Source organism: Nuphar pumila, chromosome 1 (assembly GCF_984573655.1).
Source record: "Nuphar pumila chromosome 1, dmNupPumi1.hap1.1, whole genome shotgun sequence".
Lineage (NCBI taxonomy): Eukaryota > Viridiplantae > Streptophyta > Magnoliopsida > Nymphaeales > Nymphaeaceae > Nuphar > Nuphar pumila.
The window spans coordinates 41,854,720-41,879,234 of NC_143249.1; the positions used below are offsets into that span (position 1 = coordinate 41,854,720).

General features: G+C 37.2%; 1 protein-coding gene and 1 pseudogene across 1 annotated transcript; both read right to left on the minus strand.

The window, feature by feature from the left end:
- Positions 1–1,455: 1,455 nt before the first annotated feature.
- Positions 1,456–16,840, minus strand: LOC149848807 (cation/H(+) antiporter 19 pseudogene; annotated as a pseudogene).
- Positions 16,841–16,941: 101 nt separating this feature from the next.
- LOC149848808 (uncharacterized) lies at positions 16,942–18,462 on the minus strand. The gene has a single exon (XM_090012543.1). The coding sequence runs from the start codon at positions 18,320–18,322 to the stop codon at positions 17,165–17,167; it is 1,158 nt and encodes a 385-aa protein (XP_089868669.1). The 5' UTR covers positions 18,323–18,462; the 3' UTR covers positions 16,942–17,164.
- Positions 18,463–24,515: the final 6,053 nt, after the last annotated feature.

Below are 24,515 nucleotides of genomic sequence, written 5' to 3' on the forward strand. Positions count from 1 at the left end.
TGTTTCCTTCTTTTATGGAATTCTTCCTCTTGCTTCTTCCTTTCTCTTTCCTTTTCTTCTTCCTCCTCCTCCTCCTTCCATTGCCTTTCCTTCTTTTCCTCATTCTCCTTCTCCTGCCTTTGCATTTTCTTAGCTTCCTTAAACTCCTTCTCCCTCATTCGCCTTTCCTTTTCTTTCTCATACTAAGAAATATTCTGTTCCTTCTCTTCCTCCTCCTTATTCATTTGCCTTCGCCTCTCCTCCTCCTTCTTCAGTAGTCATGCCTTGTTAAACATTGCACTGCGCTCCAAGTCTCTCCTCTTACATTGTGCCGCAGTTTCATCCACTAAATATCTAACATAACTTTGAAACTCCTCCGCATTCTTCTTCATCTTTTCCATCACCTGTGCGTTAATCCTCCACCTTCTATTTATATTCTCATCAATATTTCTTGCCTTTGCCTTCTCTTCGTCATCCTTGTTCTGCATCTTTCGTAATTCAGAGTTCTTCCTTTGATCCGCAACCTCAATATCTGATGGATAATCCTCCGCATAATACGATTCCAAGGCTTTTTCCATGTTTTCATCGTTCTCAATCTTAAGTATATTTTGGTATCTTTCAAAAACCTTAGATAGATGAGACTGGCGGATCACTTCTCTAATAGACAACCTATAGAACGACGGGGTATCTCTAATCTGATGAGGCGCAGACATTGCTAACCTGCACAACACAATACACGATCATCATGATTAGAAATTGTCGGAATATTTGGGTTCATAAGAAACAAATCGTTGTATAAGAAGCAATATTCAGATTGAAGAAAGAAACCTTACACGAAACTCACCGAAACGATGGGAATTTGGATATTCCAACTGTAGAGTAAGCAGTGGTAACAACTAATACGCAACAGAAGGTGGTTATTATGTTGCGGTTGCGCGTAAGACGGAAACAGATGCTCTGGAACAAAGGGAAATGATGCTCCGACGACTCCAGATGAAAGCAAAGAATCTTCGGTAGAGTGCTTAGAGCGAGAATGAATTGTTTTGAACTATTTGAATCCTACAACATAACGCTTGCTACATACGCAAACTCTGCGGAACGTTTTGGCGCGATAACGATGGAGGCAGTTTTGTCCTTTTCACGAACCGACGATTCAGTTTTCTAGAAGGAGGGCATTTATGTCCGTTCGAGGAAGATGAAGCGAATGGCGGTAAAGGGTACTTAAGTCTTTGTTGCAGCACCAAATTACGATGCAGTATGATGCGGACAGTCATCGGGATCCATGCCGGTCTGGATCTTATACGTGGCGCTATTTGGAACCCCCAAACATGAGATCTCAGTACCGGCCCTGTTGGGGGGGGGAACATATAACCTGCTTTGATCAGATGGAGACGCCCAAGGCCTACGATTCGGAGTCGGGGGTAGATGTGGGTAGTGTTGGGGTGCTTCTCTTCTTTTTTCTTTCCAACCGCGTGGTTACAACAAAAGCGTTTTCTTTTCTCTTTCTAGGAAAAGTATATGAATAATAGGAATAATGAGTGATGAAAGGAGAGAATGAGAAAAGTTCGGATCGTCGGCAGACGGCGACATGATGCTGGCTATCCGGTTGTACTGTTGCACCACCAAGACAGAGGCCGTCATAGGGAACTCCGACGATGCCAGCAGCGATCCCACCGGCCCCAGCTCCGGCGAGTCGCCCCTCTCCGTCAAAGCCTCGCACCGGGCCGACCTGCCAACCAGGATGAGGTTGCACCGGCTGTCCTCCTTGATCACAGCCACAATGTCGGACCTGCTAGCGACCTCCTTCTCCACGTAGTCCGACTTCGACTCAGGGGAGAGGAGCTTCCCCTTGAACTCCACCAGGAAGTCCTCGTCCGACGAATGCTCGTCACCGTCGATGACGATCCTGACGGTGCCCTGGCGGGCGATGACGGGCTCGGGCAGCAGGAACCGGACGATGGTGAGCCTGGTGACGGGCTCGGGCAGCAGGAACAGGACGATGGTGAGCCTAATGCCGGGGTGCTCGGCCATCCGGCTGCCGTAGGCGAGGGCCTCCCGGTCGTCGGGGCCGCCGAAGAAGAGGACGGTGACGGAGTGGGCGACGTTGCTGGCGGAGATGTGGGTGGCGCCGCCTAGGCCGCGGTCGACGAGGATGGCGACGGAGCAGGGCGCGTTCTCGAGCACCTTGACGTTGACGGAGTGGAAGCTGCCGGCGGCGGGCTCGAGCGCGCCGTCGAAGCGCTGGTGCTTGTGGTAGGGGATGATGATGATGGCGCGCGGCGCGCTTCTACTCGGCGCTGGTGCAGATGTCCTCGTGCATGTCGGCGAGGTCGGAGATGGCGGTCATGGGGCGAACGGAGACGCTGCCGAGCTGCTGGTAGGCCTCGAAGGCGACGACGATCTGGTCGCAGTCGGGGCGGACCTTGTTCCAGAAGGGGAGGCCGTTGTTGCGAGCCTTGTGGCACAAGAGGATGGCAGTGGGCCGCTCCGACAGCTCGAGCAGGTGCATGGCGTAGACGCAGACGGGCCGCCGGGTGCGAGTGCCCCTCGACGCCTCGATCAGGTTGACGATGGTGGGCACGTTCCGGATGCTGTGCAGGCAGGCGAGGATGCACAGCTGGCTCTCCGGGCTCCTTCTCTGGATCGTCCGGTGCTTGTACGGCGAAGACTTCTGGGCCGGCTTGTAGAAGGCCGTCACCAGCGGGGTGGTGATGAAGGTGGTGAAGAGGGCCATCAGCACCATGATGGCGAACGTCTGGTCGTTCAGCACCTGTTGTAGGATCACGGTTCGTTAAAGAAAAGAAAGGGCTTCCATTAACTATTTGGGTCAGATTCACCATAGAACCGAATTTTATGAGATTTCATACCAGACCTTGGTTTGACCTGAGTTTCAATTAAGATCTGTGCAATTTTTCAATGCAAAAAACATAAAAAAATATTGTTTTAATTACTAGGTATATATGAACAGGTTCTGGTTTATCTAATCCTTATTAGACTCGAGTATGGTTTTTCTTGTGATAAATCCAGTCAAACCTAGATCCAGACCTGGTATTAGTATTTTTTTTAGTCGAATCTGGTTCCGGACCTACTATGGCATAAGTTGAGCCTGTCGCTGCACATTTTAGAGAGAGAGAGAGAAATGTTGTTGCTCCTCTTTATTCTCAACACGTTTTTACTACCTTAACATGCAAAAGCATATATGGGAGCATTAAAATGTTGTTATGGAGCGAATGAAAAGAGCATTGTTAGAAAAGGCACAATGCATGCTAAATCATGTAGGACTTGGCAATGAATTTTGTGAGAAAATAGTAAACAATGTTTGCTACTTGGTGAATCTGTCTCTGCTTGTACCATTGAATGGTAAGACACCTAAAAAAACTTAGACAAGTAAACCTTCAAACTATTCCAACCTCAATTTTTTTGGATACACTGCATATTCTTTGATTCTAGGAAATCAAAGGTCAAAGCTTGACTCATTGTCAAGAAAATGCATCATCCTTGGATATGATGAGGGTGTTAAAAGTTATAAATTATGGGATATCAATGATCAAAAGTTAAGAATTGATCAAGATGTATTTGATGAAAATGATACGTCCATTTTCCAAAGAAGACTGTTGATAATAAGGCTACTTCAAAAGTAGAATATAAACTGCCTAATGAACCCCAAAATTCTATTAGCGACATTGATGATGACTTTGAAGTAGGTGGAGTTGTTGAAAAAAAAATCAATCACAAATTTTGACAGACCAGATCCAACTTGCAAGCTCCTGTAACATTGAGGCGATCTCAATGAATTAGAAGTGCACAAGAGAAATTTGATGACATGGTTGATTTTGCTTTTGTGACTAAGAATGACAACCCTAGATCATTGCAAGAAGCTAAGGCTGATAAACATAGTCACAAATTGGAGCTTACTATGAATGAAGAGATGGAGTCCCTGAAAAAGAATCAAACATGGGATCTTTTCTCACTACTCAGACGAAAGAAGGGAATTAGATGCAAATGGGTGTATAGGAAGAAAGAAATTTCTGACGTTGATGAAGTTAAATACAAGGCAGGACTTGTAGCAAAAGGATTTTATCAAGAAAAGGTATCGACTATGATGAGTTCTCTCCTATTGACAAACACATCAATTCATGCCATCTTATCTTGGCAATTATGGCACATCAAAATTTAGAGCTAAAAATAGATAGATGTAAAGGCAACATTTATTCATGGAGACCTCAATGAAGAACATCATGCAAACTAAAGAAGTCTCTCTATGGCTTAAAGCAAACTCCACGACAATAGTACCTAAAATTTGACTTATTTATGATCTAGAATGAGTATCATTGAAGCCGGCACGATTGTTGCATAACTAGAAAAGTATAAAAAATGTGAGAAAATCTATCTTGTTTTGTATATTGATGACATGCTAATTGCAGCCAAAATCATGTTAGATAATGATCAACTAAAGGAGAAACTGAGCAAGGAGTTTGAGATGAGGTGCTGCCAAGGAATTTTTTAGAATGGAAATCAAGTGAGATAGAAAATCAAGAAAGTTGTGTCCAACTCAATACAACTACATAAAAAAGATTCTCACCAAATTTCACATGAGTAATGCTGATCTTGTAAATACTCCTTTAGCATTACATTTTAAATTATCACTAGAAGTGTGCCCTAAAATAGAAGCTAAAATGGTGGAGATGAAAAAGTCTCTTATGCAAATGCAGTAGGGAGTTTGATGTATGCATTTATATGTACTCGGCTAGATACATGGCCAATCAAGGAAAAGAACATTGGTTAGCTATCAAGTGGATTTTTTGATACCTAAAAGGTATAAAAAATGATAGAATACTATTTAAAGACAATGATGACGAAAATTCTTTAGCAAACTTAATCGGATATATTTGATTCCTATTTTGCTAGAGATTTAGATAAAAGCAAGTCAACAATTGGTTATGTGTTCACACTTAAAAATGGAGTAATCAACTGAAAATCTACACTTCAATCTATGGTTGCATTGTTGATTACTAAAGTTGAATACATAGAAATGTGTGAAGCTGCAAAAGAAGTACTCTGGATGAAAAGGTTTTTTTGTGAAATTGTTGAAAAACAAGAGAGCATCATATCGTATTGTGATAGTCAAAGTTCAATATATCATTCATGAACCAAGTATATTGAGGCAAAATATCACTTCATTAGAGATATTATGCTTCTCATAGAGAAACTTGCAACAACAACAACTGACATGTTGATTAAGCCAGTATCTAAGGAAAATTCAAGTGGTGTTTGAATTTTCTTAATGTTTGTAATCGAAAAAAATTCAGGCCAAGGTGGAGATTGTTGATATGGCTCTCACTTTCAATGTGAACAACAACAACAACAACAACTACACCTTCATCCCAAAACAATTGGGGTCGACGATATGAATCAAAAAAGAAAATCATTCTGTGTCTTCCACATGAATCCTTCTCCTCCAATCATTTCTATCCAATGCCATGTCCTCGGTGAGGTTTAAAGCATTCATATCCTTTCCTATCACCTCCATCCATGTCTTCCTAGGCCTACCCCGACCTCTTTTGACTAATATATTTTCCCATTTCTCCATCCTTCTAACTGGAGCATCATTAGGCCTTTGCCGTAAACGATTCTCTCTCATCTTATTTTCAATGGGTGCAACGTCTATCTTTTTACGTATCTCCTCGTTTCAAATTTTATATTTTATTGTATTTCCACACATCCATCTCAACTTACGCATCTCAGCTACACTCACTTTTTGAATATGATGTCTCTTGGCAGCCCAACATTCCGTACCATATAGTAAAGCATGCCTAATAGTCGTCCTATAAAACTTTTCCTTCAACCGCAGTGGCATTCTACGATCGCATAACACTCCAGTTGCACTCTTCCATTTCATCCACCCAACCTTTATCTTATGATTTACATCTTCATCAATTTCTCCATACTTTTGAATGATAGATCCCAAATATTTGAAACAATCATCCCCCGATATTTCTTGCTCACCAAGCTTCACTACACTCCCATCACTACTTCGTTGCTTACTACACCGACATTCCATGTATTCTGTCTTACTCTTACTCAACTTAAAACCTCTTGCTTCCAATGTCTGTCTCCATAATTCTAACTTAGCATTAACCCCAACTCTAGACTCATCAATCAAAACAATATCATCAGCAAACAACATACACCACGTCACATTTTCTTGAATTGATCTCGTAAGCTCATCCATCACTATAGCAAATAGGAAAGGGCTTAAAGCAGATCCTTGATGTAACCCAACCATTATAGGAAAATTGGTTGTCACCCCTCCATAAGTGCGGACATTGGTTACTACTTCTTCATACATATCTTTAATTATACTAATGTACTTGAGAGAAACACCTTTCTTCATCATTGTCACTTTCAATGTGAACATTTTACCTAAATAGTGGGGCCTGAACCCAATAGATAGGATATCAAAGCAAGTTGGGCTAGTGTGAAAGAGAGAGAAAAAGAGACAAAGATAAGAGAGGGGGAGAGGTGTCTACACATGTAGACACAATGTTTAATTATAGAAGGTTGATAAACATGTGTTAAACAAGGAGTGACTATGGTTGGTAAAAAATCCTGTATAAATAGTCACCAAGTGACATATACAAGGCCATCAAGCTTTTGTGCACGTTAGAGTTTGAGAGCAATTGAATTGAGAATTGAGTTCTACAAGTGTTTTGAGAGCCTTGCGAGTTATGTAAGAGTTGTTTGAGAGTTCAACATTGTTAAATTTTTTTTAAAGATTTTTTGTTAATTCTTATTTTAGTAGTAATCTTCATCATTGTATTAAAATTTAAGCCTTCATTAGTGTGAATTTTCCATTCACTACTTGACGCTGCACACAACACATCACAGGTTCACATGGTCTCATTTGACTAGGCCCATTCAATCTAAGTTGGGTTTTATATTTTTATGCACAAGTAAATATTTAGATACCATTTATTAGCTTTAGTTTTATAGGATGACTATTAGGCCCGCTTTACTATATGGTATGGAATGTTGGGCTGCCAAGAGACATCATATTAAAAAAATGAGTGTAGCTGAGATGCGTATGCTTAGATGGATGTGTGAAAATACAATAAAAGATAAGATTCAGAATGAAGAGATACGTAAGAAGGTAGGCGTTGCACCCATTGAAAATAAGATGAGAGAGAATCGTTTACGGTGGTTTGGACATATTTGGCGAAGGCCTAATGATGCTCCAGTTAGAAGGATGGAAAAATGGGAAAATATATTAATTAAAAGAGGTCAGAGTAGGCCTAGGAAGACTTGGATGGAGATGATAGGAAAGGATATGAATGCTGTGAACCTCACCGAGGACATGACATTGGATAGAAATGATTGGAGGAGAAGGATTCATGTGGAAGACCTAGAATGATTTTCCTTTTTGGTTCATATCGCCGACCTCAATTGTTTTGGGATGAAGGCGTAGTTGTTGTTGTTGTTGAGTTATGGCAGTAGGGTCAAGGGCTGATAAATGAACCAAGCTGCTTATATCTTGAGTTGTTTTTTTTTGGATATTTACATAGAGAAATCACCCTCAAGATCAAAGACCTAGCCACATTGGCTCTGCTTGCTGTACTTGTGATCACTATCTTGACAGCGTAAAACTCTGTGGGCTTACCCTTTGCCCCCAGGGAGTCGCCACGCTTTGGCTTGCACAAGGGGTGATGCTCATGTGATCATAACTCGAGTTGGTTGCCAAGTAAGCTTGTAAAATTGAGTTCTATAGCTTGATGAACTTATTGTACAAGCTTGTCAAGTTCTATGCACGAGCCAAGGCTGAGCAAGGGCTACTTGGTTTAATTTAGCATAGATGTGGCCCTTGAAACCGAAAATATACATGCTTGTAAGATGCAACCATATTAGGTCTACAAGGTGAATAACCTGTGGCCAATTGAACAATGCAAGCAATAAAAATGGCAAAAAGGATTCTTTACCACATAAAAAGGATTGGCTTTGCAAGCTGTGCATGGAGGTCCATGTTCCAAACTCATGAGCTATTAGCAGACTGCTCGAGCTACTCCTGCAATGAGAGTGAGCGACTACATGGTGGGTAAGAGTGAATGGGAATGAGCCTCTACCCGGACTTCCCTAAACATCATAACAACCAACTAAATACCTATACCAGTAAAGGAAACCCCACTATTTAATCAAAACAGCATATTGTGATGGTTCCTTTGGATGTTGAAGCAATGTGATCTTTGCACAATTCTTTTTCAACCCCTACCACCCCTCCCACACCCTCCCCCCAAAAAAGTGCAGAGGCATATTAGTTCATGTATAGTCCAAACTTTCGTCTAAGTCTTCTCTAAAGATATTTCTGTTCAATTGCATCACTCTTGGTTTAAGCTTATAATGAGCTAGTAGAGAGCAAATGGTCAGACCATGATTCACATCTACTACCTTTAGACACAAATCTTAAAATATATAAGGCCCTAATTTGCAATAAGATCATAATCATATTCATCAGATTTGGTATTTTGGGTTTGATTTAGATCACAACTTTTGAAGGATTTATGTTTGAATCTACGTAAAATCTGACTATGCATGTAGTTTTTCATAGTACTATGAGATGGCCTATTCATCAGTCTAGTATTACCATATAGAATTCAGGTCCAGATTCAATTGAACTTAGTTGGATCTTATTCATATCCAAATTTGGATTTGAATGTATTGCTTAAAATTAGGACATGGATCTGGGTTCAGATCAACCATGAACCAACCAATTTTGGTTTGAGCTCAATCTCATGAATAGACAAGCTTGCTCTTCAGTTCATTTCACAAATCTAACTTGCCATTTACCTTTTATCTATAGAGAAATAAGAATGGGGAGTTGGAGTGGTTCTTCAACCCCTATCATTATTTTTCCACCAACAGATGAAAGAGCATCCAATTTCACTTGTTTTTGCAATTCCATCTGTTGCATCCCACAGAGAAAATCATCAGTTTAGTTTAAATATCCTATTACAGTGTAAAGCGCTTCGACTGACCCACCAGAAAGAACTGGAAGGATGATCTGATATGATTTCTTTGAGCAAGGTATAGTTTTCTATTGACTTTTACTTTGCAACCAGCGATGTGCATGTTGGGAATCGAGCTCTGGATGTCCTTTGTAGATCTTTGTTTCTGAAATAAATTTTAAATTGGATATTTGATAATAGATCTGAATATAAAACTTCTGAAAGATAAGAGTTTTGTTCTTTAAGAATGCAAGCTTTCAATCCAGATTAATCGATTCAGGAGTACAACTTTTTGTCTTATGGTTCTTGGCATGCAATTTAACATACCTCAATCCAATCTCATAAAATGAAAAACGAAGTTGATGAAGCAAAGCACTGCCAACACTCAAAAACACAAGAAAACAAGAAGAATACAATAATTAGAGATAAACATACCTCAATAAATAAAATAAATAGAAATAAATGGATAAAACAGCTTACCATAAGATTAGATAGCCCTTTTAACGACTTTGGCAAGCAGAATGAATCCGACAGAGCTTTCACAGAATTAGGACTCTAAAAAGACTCGCTAGCATGATCTCTAACAAGAGCACTCTCACAGATAGGCTCCAGACTCTAGATGCTAGATAATAAAAAAGAGAAAAAATGATCCTATTTATAGATTTTCTTATGAATTTTAGACCCTAAGTGATTGATTCTAGATTTAAATGATAATTGAATCTGGATTAGGTCCATGATTCAAATAATAATTGGATCTATGATCCAAAAGAAAATTAGATCCATATCAAGTTTAGGCGACCATTCAGGTCGGATCTGGATATGGATCAAACTTGTTCTAACATAAAAAATTGTTTTGTCCATAACTTTTAATTTGAGAGTCCATTTGAAGTGATTTTTGGCTTCTTGGAAATCTTATGATCTCTATTTTAATTTGTCTTTTAAGTGTAAAACTTGAAAATGTCAATTTCTTGGTAAACAAATGTACATAAAGTTTAAGAAGGCTTGAAACTTCTTGACTCCGATAGAGGGGATTTTAACAAAAGGTATTTTGGTCAAAGCTGGAGTGTCTATAATCCTTCAACTTAAATTCCTTAACCCAATATATATAGCTAAATGTCTTGAGCCCTTCTCTAAACCCTTTGATCTAAACACACTACACTTTCAACAAGCTTGCCAATAAACTTAACTTGGCCATCAAGATCTAGTTTGAAAAGATAAGTGTATAATCCACATGGATTGACTATGAGAGGGAGCCTGCATGTCAATGTCTCAAGATGTGTTCAAGAATTCATCCAACTTATTAGAGCTTTCATAGTCTACAACATGGACCATCTTGTTATGAGTTTAGCTGATCTGAAACTAGGAGAGAAAAAAATCTCTACTTTCAATGCCCTCGAATTGGATCACTAAAAAAATTAGAAAAATTAAAAGTGGATTCACAAGAAGGTTGTAAAATATTAAAAGTAGCAAACGAGTCCCTTTTTGCTTTCATTAAGCTCAAAAAGTCTCACTATATATATATTTTTTATACATAAAAATTCTATTTATACCAGTGAGTACCATGTTTTCTTTCTAATTAGGTTATATTTTCCTTTCTTAATTAGAGCAAAATCTTGCTATTATATAAAAGAGAGTTTTTATCTAATTAGGTGAGTTACATATTCAAATTACATGAGTCCATATCTGTGTAGAGCTCGTTGACTATCTTAATTTCGCTTTTTGAATAATCTTCAATCTCTTCTCTAAAAAGGAGATAAGTTCTGGTTAAGTTTTACTATATATAGTATGCAAAATTTTGACTCTCCCTTTTGACCCACTAAAAAGCTTTTATGAGCCAAAAAACGATGGCAAATGAGTTTTGGTGGCTCAAAAATCATCAAATTTTGATACCGGATGACAAAGTTATGGTCTGTTGAAGTTGCATGTCTCGGTTCACTCTCTTTATGGACCTAAAGGATGATCTGATTATTAGGATTACTCCTAGATCCACATGGATCATCAACCTACGCCAATGATTGATTAGATAACCAAGGAACACAACACATAGTGGCACACACTGTAATCAACAAAATTTTTAATGAATATCATCCTCAACAATCAGAGGCATTCTCTTCTATCTTGTTATTATCTTTTAAAAAAAACCATAGGTATTCTTCGCTACATCATTCCTCCTCACCATTACATTCTTCCTCATCACCACATATTATCTTTATTATCATAATAAAAAAATCTAATCTTGACTCTACCGGCAACCTAGGCCAACCCATGTCCAAACTGTCAAGAAAAGAAATTTGGGATAGGCATGTATAAACACCCTATTTTTGACCAAGATATTTTTCATATCAAAATCCTAAAATTTTATCACTAAGGCTAACTTTAATCTATTTTTTTACCTTTAAACAACTTTTTTAAGTTTTTTAATCAAAATAAAAATTAAAAAGAAGGTTTTCAACTTTCCAACACACCAAAAATCAGGTCAAATCGATACCAAGATAAAAAATTATGACTATAACAAGTTTTTAGGTGATAACAACACATTTAATTGTCGCTATCATACCATGAATTATTGTTATCATACCTCAAATTGTCATCATCATATCTGGAATTGTCGTTATCATATTTAAAATTATAGTTAACTCTTTTGAATTATCATCATTAGCAATCTTTTTTTGGGTTGTGATGTCAGTATCCCTTGATGACACATTCGATTATCGTCAAGACCTGGCTACCCCCCATAATTTGTCATTATTAGATGGGATAAGGATACATTAGTTTGTCTTTAATAGAAAATTTATTATTAATATCATTTGTCATCACTAGATTTTGACTATTTTCAGAAAGCTCATCTTATCCCCATCCATGCACACCAGCCTTCCATAATTAAATATAAATATCATTTTTTTTGAATCTCATTTATAAAAATAAAACCTTTATTCAAGACAATATCTTAGACAAATCTGAACTCTTTATTTCAAATCCATCCAATAGGAACCTGAATATACAAGAAGTGTATATGGATCCACCAAAAAAATCACAAGAGAGCCACCCCTATTTCAGATATGATCATTGTCTTTCCTAGCGCTCTTACTCTGTTATAATCTCTACAAAACCTACCCTAGTTCAATCCCCATTGAGCCTAGTCTAGTCCTAGGAATCAAATCTCATATCACACATCTATTTCGAAGTTCGCACCAAGCTAAAGTGTCACATGTGCTCTCACGCTCATCAACGTAGAAAGAGCTACCTAAGCTTGAGGTGAGATTTGATTATTTTTAATCTTTATTTTATTTATTTTATGTGTTTTTCTAAGTTTTGACAGCCCTAACATTTGCATATCTTTGTTGTTCTTATATTTTTTTGAGTTTTGGTGGTTTCTATCACCAAACTCATCTTTTTTTAGGATTGCGCATGAGGTACGTTCTTTCGCAATGCTGCCACCCCAAAAATGAATATTTGAGGTTCGTAGTTTGGTTGATCCCTTTTCAATGGGGGAGTAAAGGTGCACGACTTTGAAGAAGTACCCCCTCATTCATCCTAAGTTCGGGTCCGATTTTGAATCTATTTTCTAAAAAAATATTGTGTTTGAAAACCTTGTGTTCTTTTGTTGTTTTCAAAATCCAAAAGGGATCCACAACATGGCTTTCAACCATTCCATAGCAAGAAAAGAGAAGATTTTTGTGCCTATATGTGCTCTCTCTCTCTCTCTCTCTCTCTCTCTCTCTCTTATGTGCTTAAGGTTTTCCCCACCGGAAACTAATCAAATTAGAACTCTTTGGTTATCGGATAATTATAAAGGGAATACTTTGTTGTGGTACCAAATGCATCATAGTTCATCATGTAAGTACTTGCCCTAAATTTGAGTGAATATAATCCATAAATGTTAGATTTTTTTTATAGAAGCTTAAATGCTTGATTTAACAACTCCAGTGGTGATTCAAATAATATAGATTGAATCAAATAGATGCCCTGAAGCTACTTTCTAGACAGTCATATTAATACAATTTGGACTATTTTCATATCATTTTAAATTGAGATGATCGACTTTTTTTATTTTAATAAATCAATTAAAAGTCAACTCTATTGAGCAAATCACATAGACTAGATCTGACATTGGTGATCATATCCACTCAAAATTTATTAGAGTGCATGATAAAACATTATCAAAATGGTTTACCCAATAAATGTGTAGAGATTTGAGTTTTTATTAAGTGATATCTGGACAAGAGTTGAGATATAGCAGTGCTACTCATTTTTTTTAAGGATAAGGAACCCTCTCTTAAGATGAGAGGGGATCTAGAGAGTGGCTAAGTGCCATGGCTATTTGACACAACCAATCACAACAACATTTCATGTGGAGCCTGCACTCACTAGCTGTGAGCCCCAAGCAATGTTGTCATGCGATTGACTAGTGTCACATAGGCATGACACTTAGTTGCTTCTGTGATCTCAAGGCGACCCATGGTGGTACTGTTTAGTTTCTAATATATCATCAAAATTTTCCCATTTATAATTTAAAAAGACTGTTTATGAATCCAACACTGGTGTCATCCATGCTTTGGCAAGTGCCATATTAAGGGTTTGGTATGCTCTTCGTACCAAAATATGCTCAAGAACCCAAAGTCTAGGAACCGTTTAGCCACTTGGAACCTTTAAAAAACAAAGGTTAGCAAGATGCAAGATTGAGAAATTCAAGGGCCTGTGTTAAATCGAACCACAGTAATTATGGTGCATTATTTGTTTTACATAGATCTAGTTACCATACTTTAGACATAATCTCTCTCTGAAAGCACCAATTCCCACATTCTAGAAATCATAGTTGTAGGTTGCATCTTCTCAATCAGACCTTATAGATGTATTTAATATAGTTTATTTGATAGGAATCATGTTTTGCAAATAAAAATAGTTTCTTTTAATGAAAAACGATTCTATGCATAATTTGATGCATTTCTTAAAAACCCTACAATTTTTTATATTCTCTACGTGTCCAAAATAGTAGATAACTAGATTTAAAAGACCTTTTTACCCTTCACACATGCAAACTTCCTCCTGTATATGTAAACTTCTTCTTTAATGTGACTATTTTTTACAGAATATTTTATGTTCCTAGATCTGTTTATTTTCAATCCGATGTCGAAATCATATTTTTATAGTTGTTGGAAAGCTGAGACACAAACCTTTAATTTTTGAATTAGAACAAAAAACACTTTTAGGGTTCCCATTTCTGAATTCCAAAACTGAAATAGAAACATGCTCTGCAGATTGAAACAATTAAATAATGAGTAGTTTTAGAGGACGTTTCAATCTAGAAAATGAAGAATTTCAAAAAAATAAAGAAATTGGATAAAAATACCTTTCCAACAACACCTGATTTGCTGCAAAACAATGAAGGAGCACTGAGATACAATCCCAAAAATGTTTATGCAGACTTGAGGAAGTCCACATAAAATATATGTGGACTTGAAGAAGTCTGCATACAATATGTGCAAACTTCCTCAAGCCTGCATAAAATATATGCAGACTTGAGAAAGTCCGCATATATTTTATGCAGACTTGAAGAAGTTCACATATATTTTATGTATAATTCCTTAAGTCTGCACATATTTTATGTGGAATTGAGGAAGTCCGCACATAATTTATGCAAACTTCATCAAGTCTGCATAAAATATATGCAGACTTCCTCAAGTCTGTATATATTTTATGTAGACTTGAGGAAGTTTGCATATATTTTATTTGAACTTCCTATACATTTTATGCAATTTTGAAGAAATCTTTCATATTTTATGCAAACTTTCTTAAGTCCGCATATATTTTATGGAGACTTCCTCAAGTTTGCATAAACTTTGTTGGGGCTGTATCTCAGCATTCTTTCCTTGTTTTCCATCAAATCAGGTATCGTTGGAAATGTATTTTTGTCTATTTTTTTTATTGTTTTTGTATTTTTTCGGAATCCTTTATTTTCTAGGTTGAAACGTTCTTTGAAACTACTCAGTATTCGGTTGTTCCAATCTGCAGAGCATGTTTTTATTTCAATTTTGGAACTCAAAAATGAAAACCCTACAATGGTTTTCGATTATGACTTAAAACATGAAAGTTATAGAGTCGTGTCTGAGTTTTTCAACAACTATAAAAACATAAATTAAAAAACCTACATGTATTTCATAATCACATTATCCAAAACTTGTTTTCTACTAAATAATGATTATAGATCATATCTATAGGGTCCAATCAACCGAAAAAACTCAATTTTTTTTTCAAAATTTGAAGCTTTTATTAGGTGGAATAGGTGCTCCCTGCCTATCATTACTAATATATACAGAAATTGGTAGCTGAGCAACCCGTAGGTGTGCAGCTATGGTGGAACAATGCTGGTCGTCCATCATCGCGCATGATGGACAGCCAACACATGAAAATGCGTAAAAAAAATACTGAAAATGTATTTTGCCCATTTTTTGGGCTTTAGTGGCAGTTCTGAAGCATCGATGGTCGGAACCGTCGCTAACATCCCCAGGAGATGCGTTCAGTATTATCAAAACTTTTTTAGGAGCCGTTTTAACCACGCTAAAGGCTTTTTGCATAAAAAAATGATGCTTTTCAGTGTTTTCTTTGCGCAAAAAACGATGAGCGTAAGCAACATTCCACACACGCGCACCTATGGATTGCTTTCCTACCTATCACTATATATATATATATATATATATATATATATATATATATATATATATAGAGAGAGAGAGAGAGAGAGAGAGAGAGAGAGAGAGAGAGAGAGAGAGAGAGATATGCTCACTCATCCAGGTGCCTTGCTATGAACAAATAGGTTGGCTTTAAACCTATTTTGATGAAACAATCTTTTGACTCGTATCCTTTTGTCATTAGATTAGTTGCATGGCACCAGAAAACACTAGTGTCTCCCAAGCATTACGCACTCAAGAATACATGAAATTGTTTTATTTGTACATGCATGTGTGTGCTTGCACAGTTTAGCCATATAAATAGATAATATATATATATATATATATATATAGATAGAGAGAGAGAGAGAGAGAGAGAGAGAGAGAGAGAGGGTCCTATAAATTCATCTTCTGGAAAGTTTTAAATGCTATTCAAGCTTGTATACGCTTAAAAGGGTTACTTGAGACATATCATTCAGTCAAGCTTTAGGTGGAAGCAACATCTCTCTCTCTCTCTCTCTCTCTCTCTCTCTCTCTCTCTCTCTATATATATATATATATATATATATATATATATATATATATATATATATATATATATATATATAGTAGTTCTACACATTCATCTTCTGGAAAGTTTCAAATGCTATTAAAGCTTGTATATGCTTAAAAGAGTTACTTGAGACATATCATTCTGCCAAGTTTTAGGTAGAAGCAACATCTAAAACAGCCACAAACTTGGCCTATCAATTCATGTGCTTTTATCAAGTTATCATTATCAATGGACGCATATGCTACAATGGTTGTTCTACCATTTGCCAAATTTCAGATCAAATCTAAGCTTTGGAAAAATGAGGGAAAAGAACGATTGAACCAACAACGAAAGCATGTCCAGTGGTTAAGTGGGCTAGAGAGAGAGAGTCTTTTGGTTTACATATATGGCAATGAAGGTACTCCCAGCTGTTAGTTAAAATGGAGGCAGGATCAGGTGGAATCACATTGCACAAAAGCAATGTGCCGCTGCACCTGATCACCCTCCATTTCCTGTTGTGCAACCTGTCAGAGTGGAGCCCAACAGCAGATGGATGGTGATCAGGTGCAGCGGCGCACTGCAGTTGTGCAATGCGATTGCACCTGATCCCAACAAGTTAAAATGTATAGAATCATTGAGATTTAATTCTCGTGAGGAAACCACATCGACCTTCTTCATAAGGAAGGTAATAAATGATCCTTAAGCAATGGTAGTTCTGTTTCAACAGTACATTTAATGAGAAAGAACGTTATATCATATCACATCACCCAAAAGATTTATGACTTGCTTTATAACGCACTCTCCATAGACAAACATAATGCAAATGATTCATAATCTCCATACCTATGTTTCTGTAAACATATATAGTGGTATTCTATAGATAACTTAGAAAGCACTTTGGGTTTTATTTCTGACATCTATCCCAACATAGCAGAGGAGGTTGCTGTAGGAGTATCTTTGGAATCGTTTGGGAGGAAGCCTGCAACCAGTCAAGGTGGAACACTCTTGCCTTTCTCTAATGTATTTGGCGTATGAGAACTATTATGTTGGTAATGGTGGAGGTTGGCAGCTAAGTTATCTTGAAGTGGCCTCAGAGATTGACAAAGGGTGCCAAAGGATGAAGACAGAGAGTTTGGTTTCATGCTTTGGGAACTCATGCTGAACATTTGGGGGTGACTGAATTGTCTCAATTCAAATTCCAAAGGAGTTGTCACATATGGGGGGATGGTTGATGGGCCTGCTATAGGTTGGTAGAGAAAGGGATGTGATCCAGATAATAATGACAATGAGGAGGTCATAGAATCGCTTTTGCAACTGTTAGATTCTGCAGATTGAACTGAATGCACTTGGGCACCTAAATGTGATAAAAAAGGATTTGAATCCCTTTGAATGTAAGGATTGTTTGATAGTGCATTCATGAGTGAGCTAGAGTAGGAAGACTGGTGGGAAAGATGGAAAGGGTCATGAGCTATGGTTTGTGGGTTATGAACTTGGGGATTATATTGGTTGATGCGTTCATACCTTTCAACCAAGTTGGTTTTCTCATTGTTCATTTCTTTTGCAGCACCAAACTGATTAGCCCTCAAAACCACATCTTGAGTACCAAATTGAAGTTTGGTGAGGCTCTTCTCATCTGCTCCAATTGTAACTGCACCTTGTTTGGCATCATTCTTGGTTGGCAGAAAACTCAAAGACTGAACACCACCATATGCATTTGAATTGGTGTCCGAGGGGACTAAAGGCAGCAAAGTGTTTGCTCTTGAGACTATCAATGGCTGCTGAGAGAAGTTAACGTCATTTTCTTGTGGAATTGGAAGTGGAGGAAGTTTATCAATTTCATGGTGAGCAACTTTGAGCAACCAATCAACAACTTTGCTAGGCTGATTGAGGCCAAGGCTATCTTGAAGGTCATACAATTGTATAGCAGTTGAGACAGAAAGTCTTACACGCCTATCTCTCAACCCTCTTATAGTCCTCACTTTACTGTGTCTATCCTTTCCCCCAAAGGAACGTGAAACCCGTACAATTCTTGGATCCTTTAGTGCTGACCATGCCTTCAAGCTGTAGGATCCTCTAGTGTTCTTTCCATCTTCAACGCAACCTTCCTGCTTTGGTGGTGTATCTTTCTTTTCTAAATTCTTTATCATCTTATTACCTTCATGATGTTTGTGATAACAACCATTCAAGATGAGAGAATGTTTTCTTCTTGAAAAAAAATCTTAGAACATTTTGTCATGCTATTTCCTTTAAGAGTTTTTTGATATTTTATTCTCTTGAACAGGATCATCAGATAGTTTTTTCCTCTATCTATCTATCCATCTGACAGCCCATGAATATCTGATCACAAATAGATTCAATCAATTAGAATTTGCATGGACGGAAATGACATTGAATTAGTGAGCAGGAAGATTTTCAGTTATATCTTAAACTATCAAAACTATGAAAATAACTCAATATCAATTATGCTATGAATGCTTGTGTGCATGTGTAAAACTTGAGATCTTAAAAGTTTTAGAAGATCTCAAAGCAAATAAAGTGAGATTTCTGATATAAGAATTCATTCATAGATTTCCACCAATTCTAGACTAGGTTTTATAAAGTATTCCATTAAGGAATCAGCTCTACTTGAGATCAAATTAAAGTTAAAAATAGATAGAACTATGCAAGGTTAATGGCAACTTAGAAATTGTTAAAACGAAAAGAAGATATTGCAATGTTGTTTATATGTTTTTTTTTAAGAAATTGTTTATATGCTCAAACTGTGATTAACACTACAATGGTAACATGTGATAAAGTGCCAAATAAGAAATTCAACAACAATTTAACGAACATACACATCTGAGTATTAAAATATTGACAAAAAAAGCACTATCTAAGGTGATTTGATAGGATTAAATTTTGCTTACATGCATAGTTGAGGCGAACAGATAATGCAAGGCCACTCTTTCTGTTCTTCCTTCTGCCCACTGTATTTCAGTCTTTTGCAGATTGCAAAGAGAGAGAAAAAACAAAAAAGAAATAGAAACACTAAAGCAACTCAAGGTTCAGCGTTTTATAAATTGCAAAGTAGAAGTTGAAAAAGGTTAGAATGCTTGATATCTACGATACAATCTCAAGGAGGAAAAGCAAACATGTGGTGCAATTTCGTTCACATGGCATGTATTGACACCTATGAGAAAAGGTCGAGTCGCCATGTTAAGTCATCATCATGTCATCACAACAAATTTTGTCATCATATCGCGTGCACTACCCATGCTTTATTGAATAATATTAAACAGAATATTAGTAAGCATTTCAATTTTAGTATAGCAACAATCTCACGAATTTTAGATCATGTTCAGGTTTCTATTATCTGCACAAAATATTCTCTTGATTAAAACTTCCACTTGTTTTTTTTTCAAGACTCCATTTGCATCAATTCTTACCATGAAGTAATCTCAATAGGAATATATGCAACTATTGATTGGTGATGTTGCTGTTATGCAATGGAATATTACATAGGGTTAGTTTATGAAATGGGACCATTATTTCACAGTGACTCGAAGAGTGTATTAAAATATCAGGATCAATCATTCATATACATATATGTTGCAAATTTATATAAGCCGGAGAATAACCTTGATACTGCGCATATTATTCCCATTCCATACCTGTGCAACACATTTACATATTATGTTAATTCCATTGGGAATACTTAGGAGAGGTTTCTTCCTCCATTTTCCAAAATTACTGCATGAATTTTTAGCTTTGTTATGAAAATTATCCAAGTGATATAGACTATAACAAGGCATCATGTTTGATTCAAATAATTACTGCCATATTCACTTATTATTATTAAGCGGTTTGTGCAGTGTTGTGGTAAATTCTATAATTGCCTTGTTTTGGAATGATAATGGTTCTTGCACTATCTTACCAGAATAATAAAAACCGAACTAGTAGGTGGTAAGATGAAATCCCAAGTCACATGTCAAAAGATTCCAAAAAAAACCAAACACATCAAGCAGATAAGATCATCGATATGAATCTAAAAGTAGTGGATTAGAACATGAAATCTTTCTTTTTGGTAAATGTGTTTAATTTAAGCCATTTATAACACAGTTTTCATTTTATAGTGCAGGGACCAGCCTAACTAGCTGCATTTAATCTTCCATCTGTAAAAAGGACCACTCTATTTCCCACGTCATGCTAGGGTTGAGAACTTTGCTAAACTGAGATGGGTGCAGAAAAGTCTGAAATCTCTCAATCAAGCTATAATCCAAGCAAGTCACATGAACTACTAGAAAATGAGGTCGTAACCAGTTGATAGAAAGGGAAAAAATACTAGCATCTATCACGACGTGAACCAATGAGAAGTGGTGCATTCATGAAGCAGCCATCAGAATTTGCTAGGGACTGCTACTCCCATTGTTCTTATACATGATTCTGCGGATAAAGCTTATCTTTTGTTTTGAGATTAGCTAATCCTTGTGTTTATAATGTCTTCTGTCATGAGAATCCCTGCTATGAAGTGCAAAATGGGCAAGTATCTATCTCCCTAGCAACCGCACATTCAACTGTCCGCAGATGTCTTGCTTTTGCTAAAGCTGGATCCACAGGCTTATACCTGTATGTGTATCTGTTTCTGTATCTGCTCTTACTTCCCTCCTTTTGCTATCAGCAGGTGATACCTCATCGCCTGTTGCTGTAACGATGCTCCTTATATATATATATATGATTAATATCATATTTTTTTTTCAAAAAAAAAATCTATCCCTCTAGCAAGCTCAAAGAAGTCTTATTCTTGTGAGTTTATTAGAGTGTATTGCCTAAACCAGAGTTGTCAGTCGGGAAAGCAGGAGCGGGAAGCGATTCGAAAGCAAAAGCTAGAAGCAAGGCACTTCCAAAAATTTAGGAAGCAGAAAGCGTAGGATGACTTAGAAGCGAATCAAGAATTGTCTCGGAAGCGACCTAGAAAGCGATATAAGAAGCGAGATAAGAAGAGGGGGGGGGGGAGCAAAAAAACTTCAAATTCCAACTTCCTAACTTCCCCAACTTGGTATTTTGTAGATTTCTAGTCCATTATTGTTGCCCTTCTCCAACTTCCCAACATGGTATTTTGTAGATTTCAAAACCCTAAGACCTCGTTTGTTATGCAACTTACATGGGAGAATGAACGAAACAAACTTCAAATTATCATGGCAGAAAAGTGTCACGCTGGCACAAGTGGGCCTTATATTTTTTCATCACTAACCACTTTTTATACCTAAATCCATTTGTACCTCCTTTCACATGGGTTGAGCTGGCAGTATTTTTTAAAAATCATTACTTATTCCCATTTCCTTTCCATGAGAATGAAACAAACTAGGCCTAACTTTTTGATTGTTTTCTACCCCCATTCAACTCTGAGAACAAAAGAAGAGAGAGAGAGGGGATGGCTGGATTATTATTTACCATTTTAATAACCTCTTTATTTTCTTTGAATGAGAGAGAGAGACCTTCTCGAGATGGAAAGAACACGTCCTTTCTGTTGTACAACCATTAAGCCAACAGAAAAAAGGTCGGCCAGTAGAAAGTAGTTCCACCATTTGCAAAATCGCCGATTTATTGAAAGCGGAGATCACGAGATGTCCTCAACATATTTGGCAGGTTTATCGCCAGAAACTCTTCAAAGAAGTTTTTTTCTGAAGTTTGGCCATCCAAGTTTCTCACCGTTTTTCCAACGAGGAGCCAGTACCTTTTGATAATCAGAACAATCAATAAACATATTCAGATTTGATCATGGAAAATGAGTCACAAGCACCTTATTCAAAAACAAAAGAAAGAGAAAGCGAGTCACAAGCACCTTATTCAAAAACAAAAGAAAGAGAAAGCGAGTCACATACTTTAAATGTGCAACAGTAATAGAGTTTGGAACTGAAGAACATCATACATGGGATGCAGAACTAGAAAAGAGCTTTCAATTGATGAAGATAGTAGCCACTTTCTTTAGAGCCATCGTGCTCACAAACTTGGTTATAATGAAAATTTTCTGCTAACGTGTAATTTATGCATGGAGAAAAAACAAGCTTTTGAGATTATATATTTGGAATTTTCTGTTTTCCGCTTTTAAAAGTTCAATATATATATATATATATATATATATATATATATATATATATATATATATATATATATCAGCAACCGCAGCAGAAGTAATAATAATAACAACAATATTTTTTTTTTTAAAGCAGCAGCAGCTGTAGTATCACAATCATCGTTAGTGGAGAAAGAGCCACTCCATGTCCCAAGGAGCATGGCTTAATTTGTTTTTCTTTTCTTAAGAAAAGGCATAAGGAAGTATGGCTTGTCTGTTAATCTTCCTGCACCAAATTTTAGGGTTTTCAAGGAATCACACATTGTGTTGTGTGTAAGAGAGTGGTTATTAGTTGGGGAATAATCAGGCCGAGGAAAATGTGTCTCTTAGTTCTGCAAGAAGAGGAATAAAGCAGTCTTTTATACATTTTCACCTCCCCCCTTTTTCAGTTTTCGTTAAAGGGGTGGGTGGTCATAAAGAGTAGTGGCAGAAATTGTCCCATGTGGATCTGTGAAGGCAGACATAACGCTTTCTGCATATGCATGTGCAGTCTCTTTATGCAACTAATACTTTCTGCATGATGCAGTAGCTAAAGATGCATTTACTATCTTTTAGTCTACGGCTTTCAGTTTTTATGGCTCATAGGTTACATCACCAATATGGACACCCCCAACCAATGGGAAGTATCGGAAGACCAACATAAACGCCATTCTTAGATTCCTTTTATCACCATTATCACCATGCATGTCTAGACGTTCTTGCTTTTCTCATGTACTCAATTATGCCATCATCATCATCATTTAAAATTATAGATGCAGCATTGGAGATAATATCATTACCACTATTATCATTATATCATCATCAACAGTAGCAGCACGCCTTCCTTGCTTATTGTTAAAATAGGATACATATTGGGAAGATTTGGAAGATCAATTTTCATCAATTTTACTGTCAAAAGGGTGATCATCCATGAGATGTGGTGGACATGGAACATTCATTACCTAACTTGCTTCTTCAGATCATTGGTTGAACAGCTAGACTGCCTAGAGAAACTATCTTATAGGTTTGAGAACAACATTGTAGTTCAACTTAACCTACCCAAAAGAACAAGGATCCTAGCTCACACAATGCCCCAAGATTTAGCAGGACTCTGAGCTTTGGGAAGCCTGCAATATTTCAATTCAGCTAGTGATCTCTCACACACGTAGAAATGCCATTAATTTGCTGCAACTTTTCATGTTACGCGTTAGTTGAATCATGGGCAATCAACAACCCATCCTCATTCTCATCATTAAACTATTAATGGGTCGATCACATGTTATCGGTTTTAACTAAAAATACTTAATTGGCTTCATCTTTTAGTAGTGGTGGCATATATATTGCTATGTTCCCATAGAAGTATACATCAATAGTACTGCAAATGGCTGAACTTGGATTAGAATGCTCGCATGTAGAGTTTTACTATATTTAGCTTTGTCCTTGGTACTTGAAAAGTATTGCATCAATTAGTGACACTAACAAAACTGTCATCAAGCAATTCTGGATACGAGAATTTTGATATATATATATATAGGGAGAGAGAGAGAGAGAGAGAGAGAGAGAGAGAAATGGGTAGGTGTGAAATTGATACATGGTAAATGATATGTGCTAAATGAGTTTTTCTGCCCTTCCAGTGTTTTTTTCGCAGTTCTGATCCTATAAATGTGTTGGGCATGATCAATTTATGAGCAATCCACACCTGGATCATGTGTTTTCGATGAAAAAAATTGATATTTGGAGCCTCAAAAGATTTTGGACCGTTGATTTTTCGAACCTTATAAAAACCCACCCATGCCGAAATCCAACACTTCAAGAGTTAATCCTTATAAAATCAATTACATAGATCACATCTGTACGGTCAAAATTTAAAAATAAAAAGAAAAACCCTGAAAAACTCATTTAGCACTTATCCTTTCGCACCCACCTATTACTCAATATCATTACTGAAAAGTGTTAATGACGAGGTGCATCTTACTGAAAATAAAAGGTGCACCTTATAACCAAAGTGTTAAAAAGGTTCGGTCCAATGAGGGTTGCTGGCCTTCCTTAATATGCCAACTGGAGAAAAAATAAAAACTTGCCGAGTAATTGAGTCTAGTGGGCGAGGAATTGTCAGGCTGATGGCTCTGACCCTCCCCGGCCATCCCCGGCCACTGCGCGGCTAGCAGTGTTTCCGCACAGAGAGGGCAGAAGAAAGATAGCGATGCAGCAAAGGACGTAATGGTTCCAAGATTCCAATCTCTCTCTCT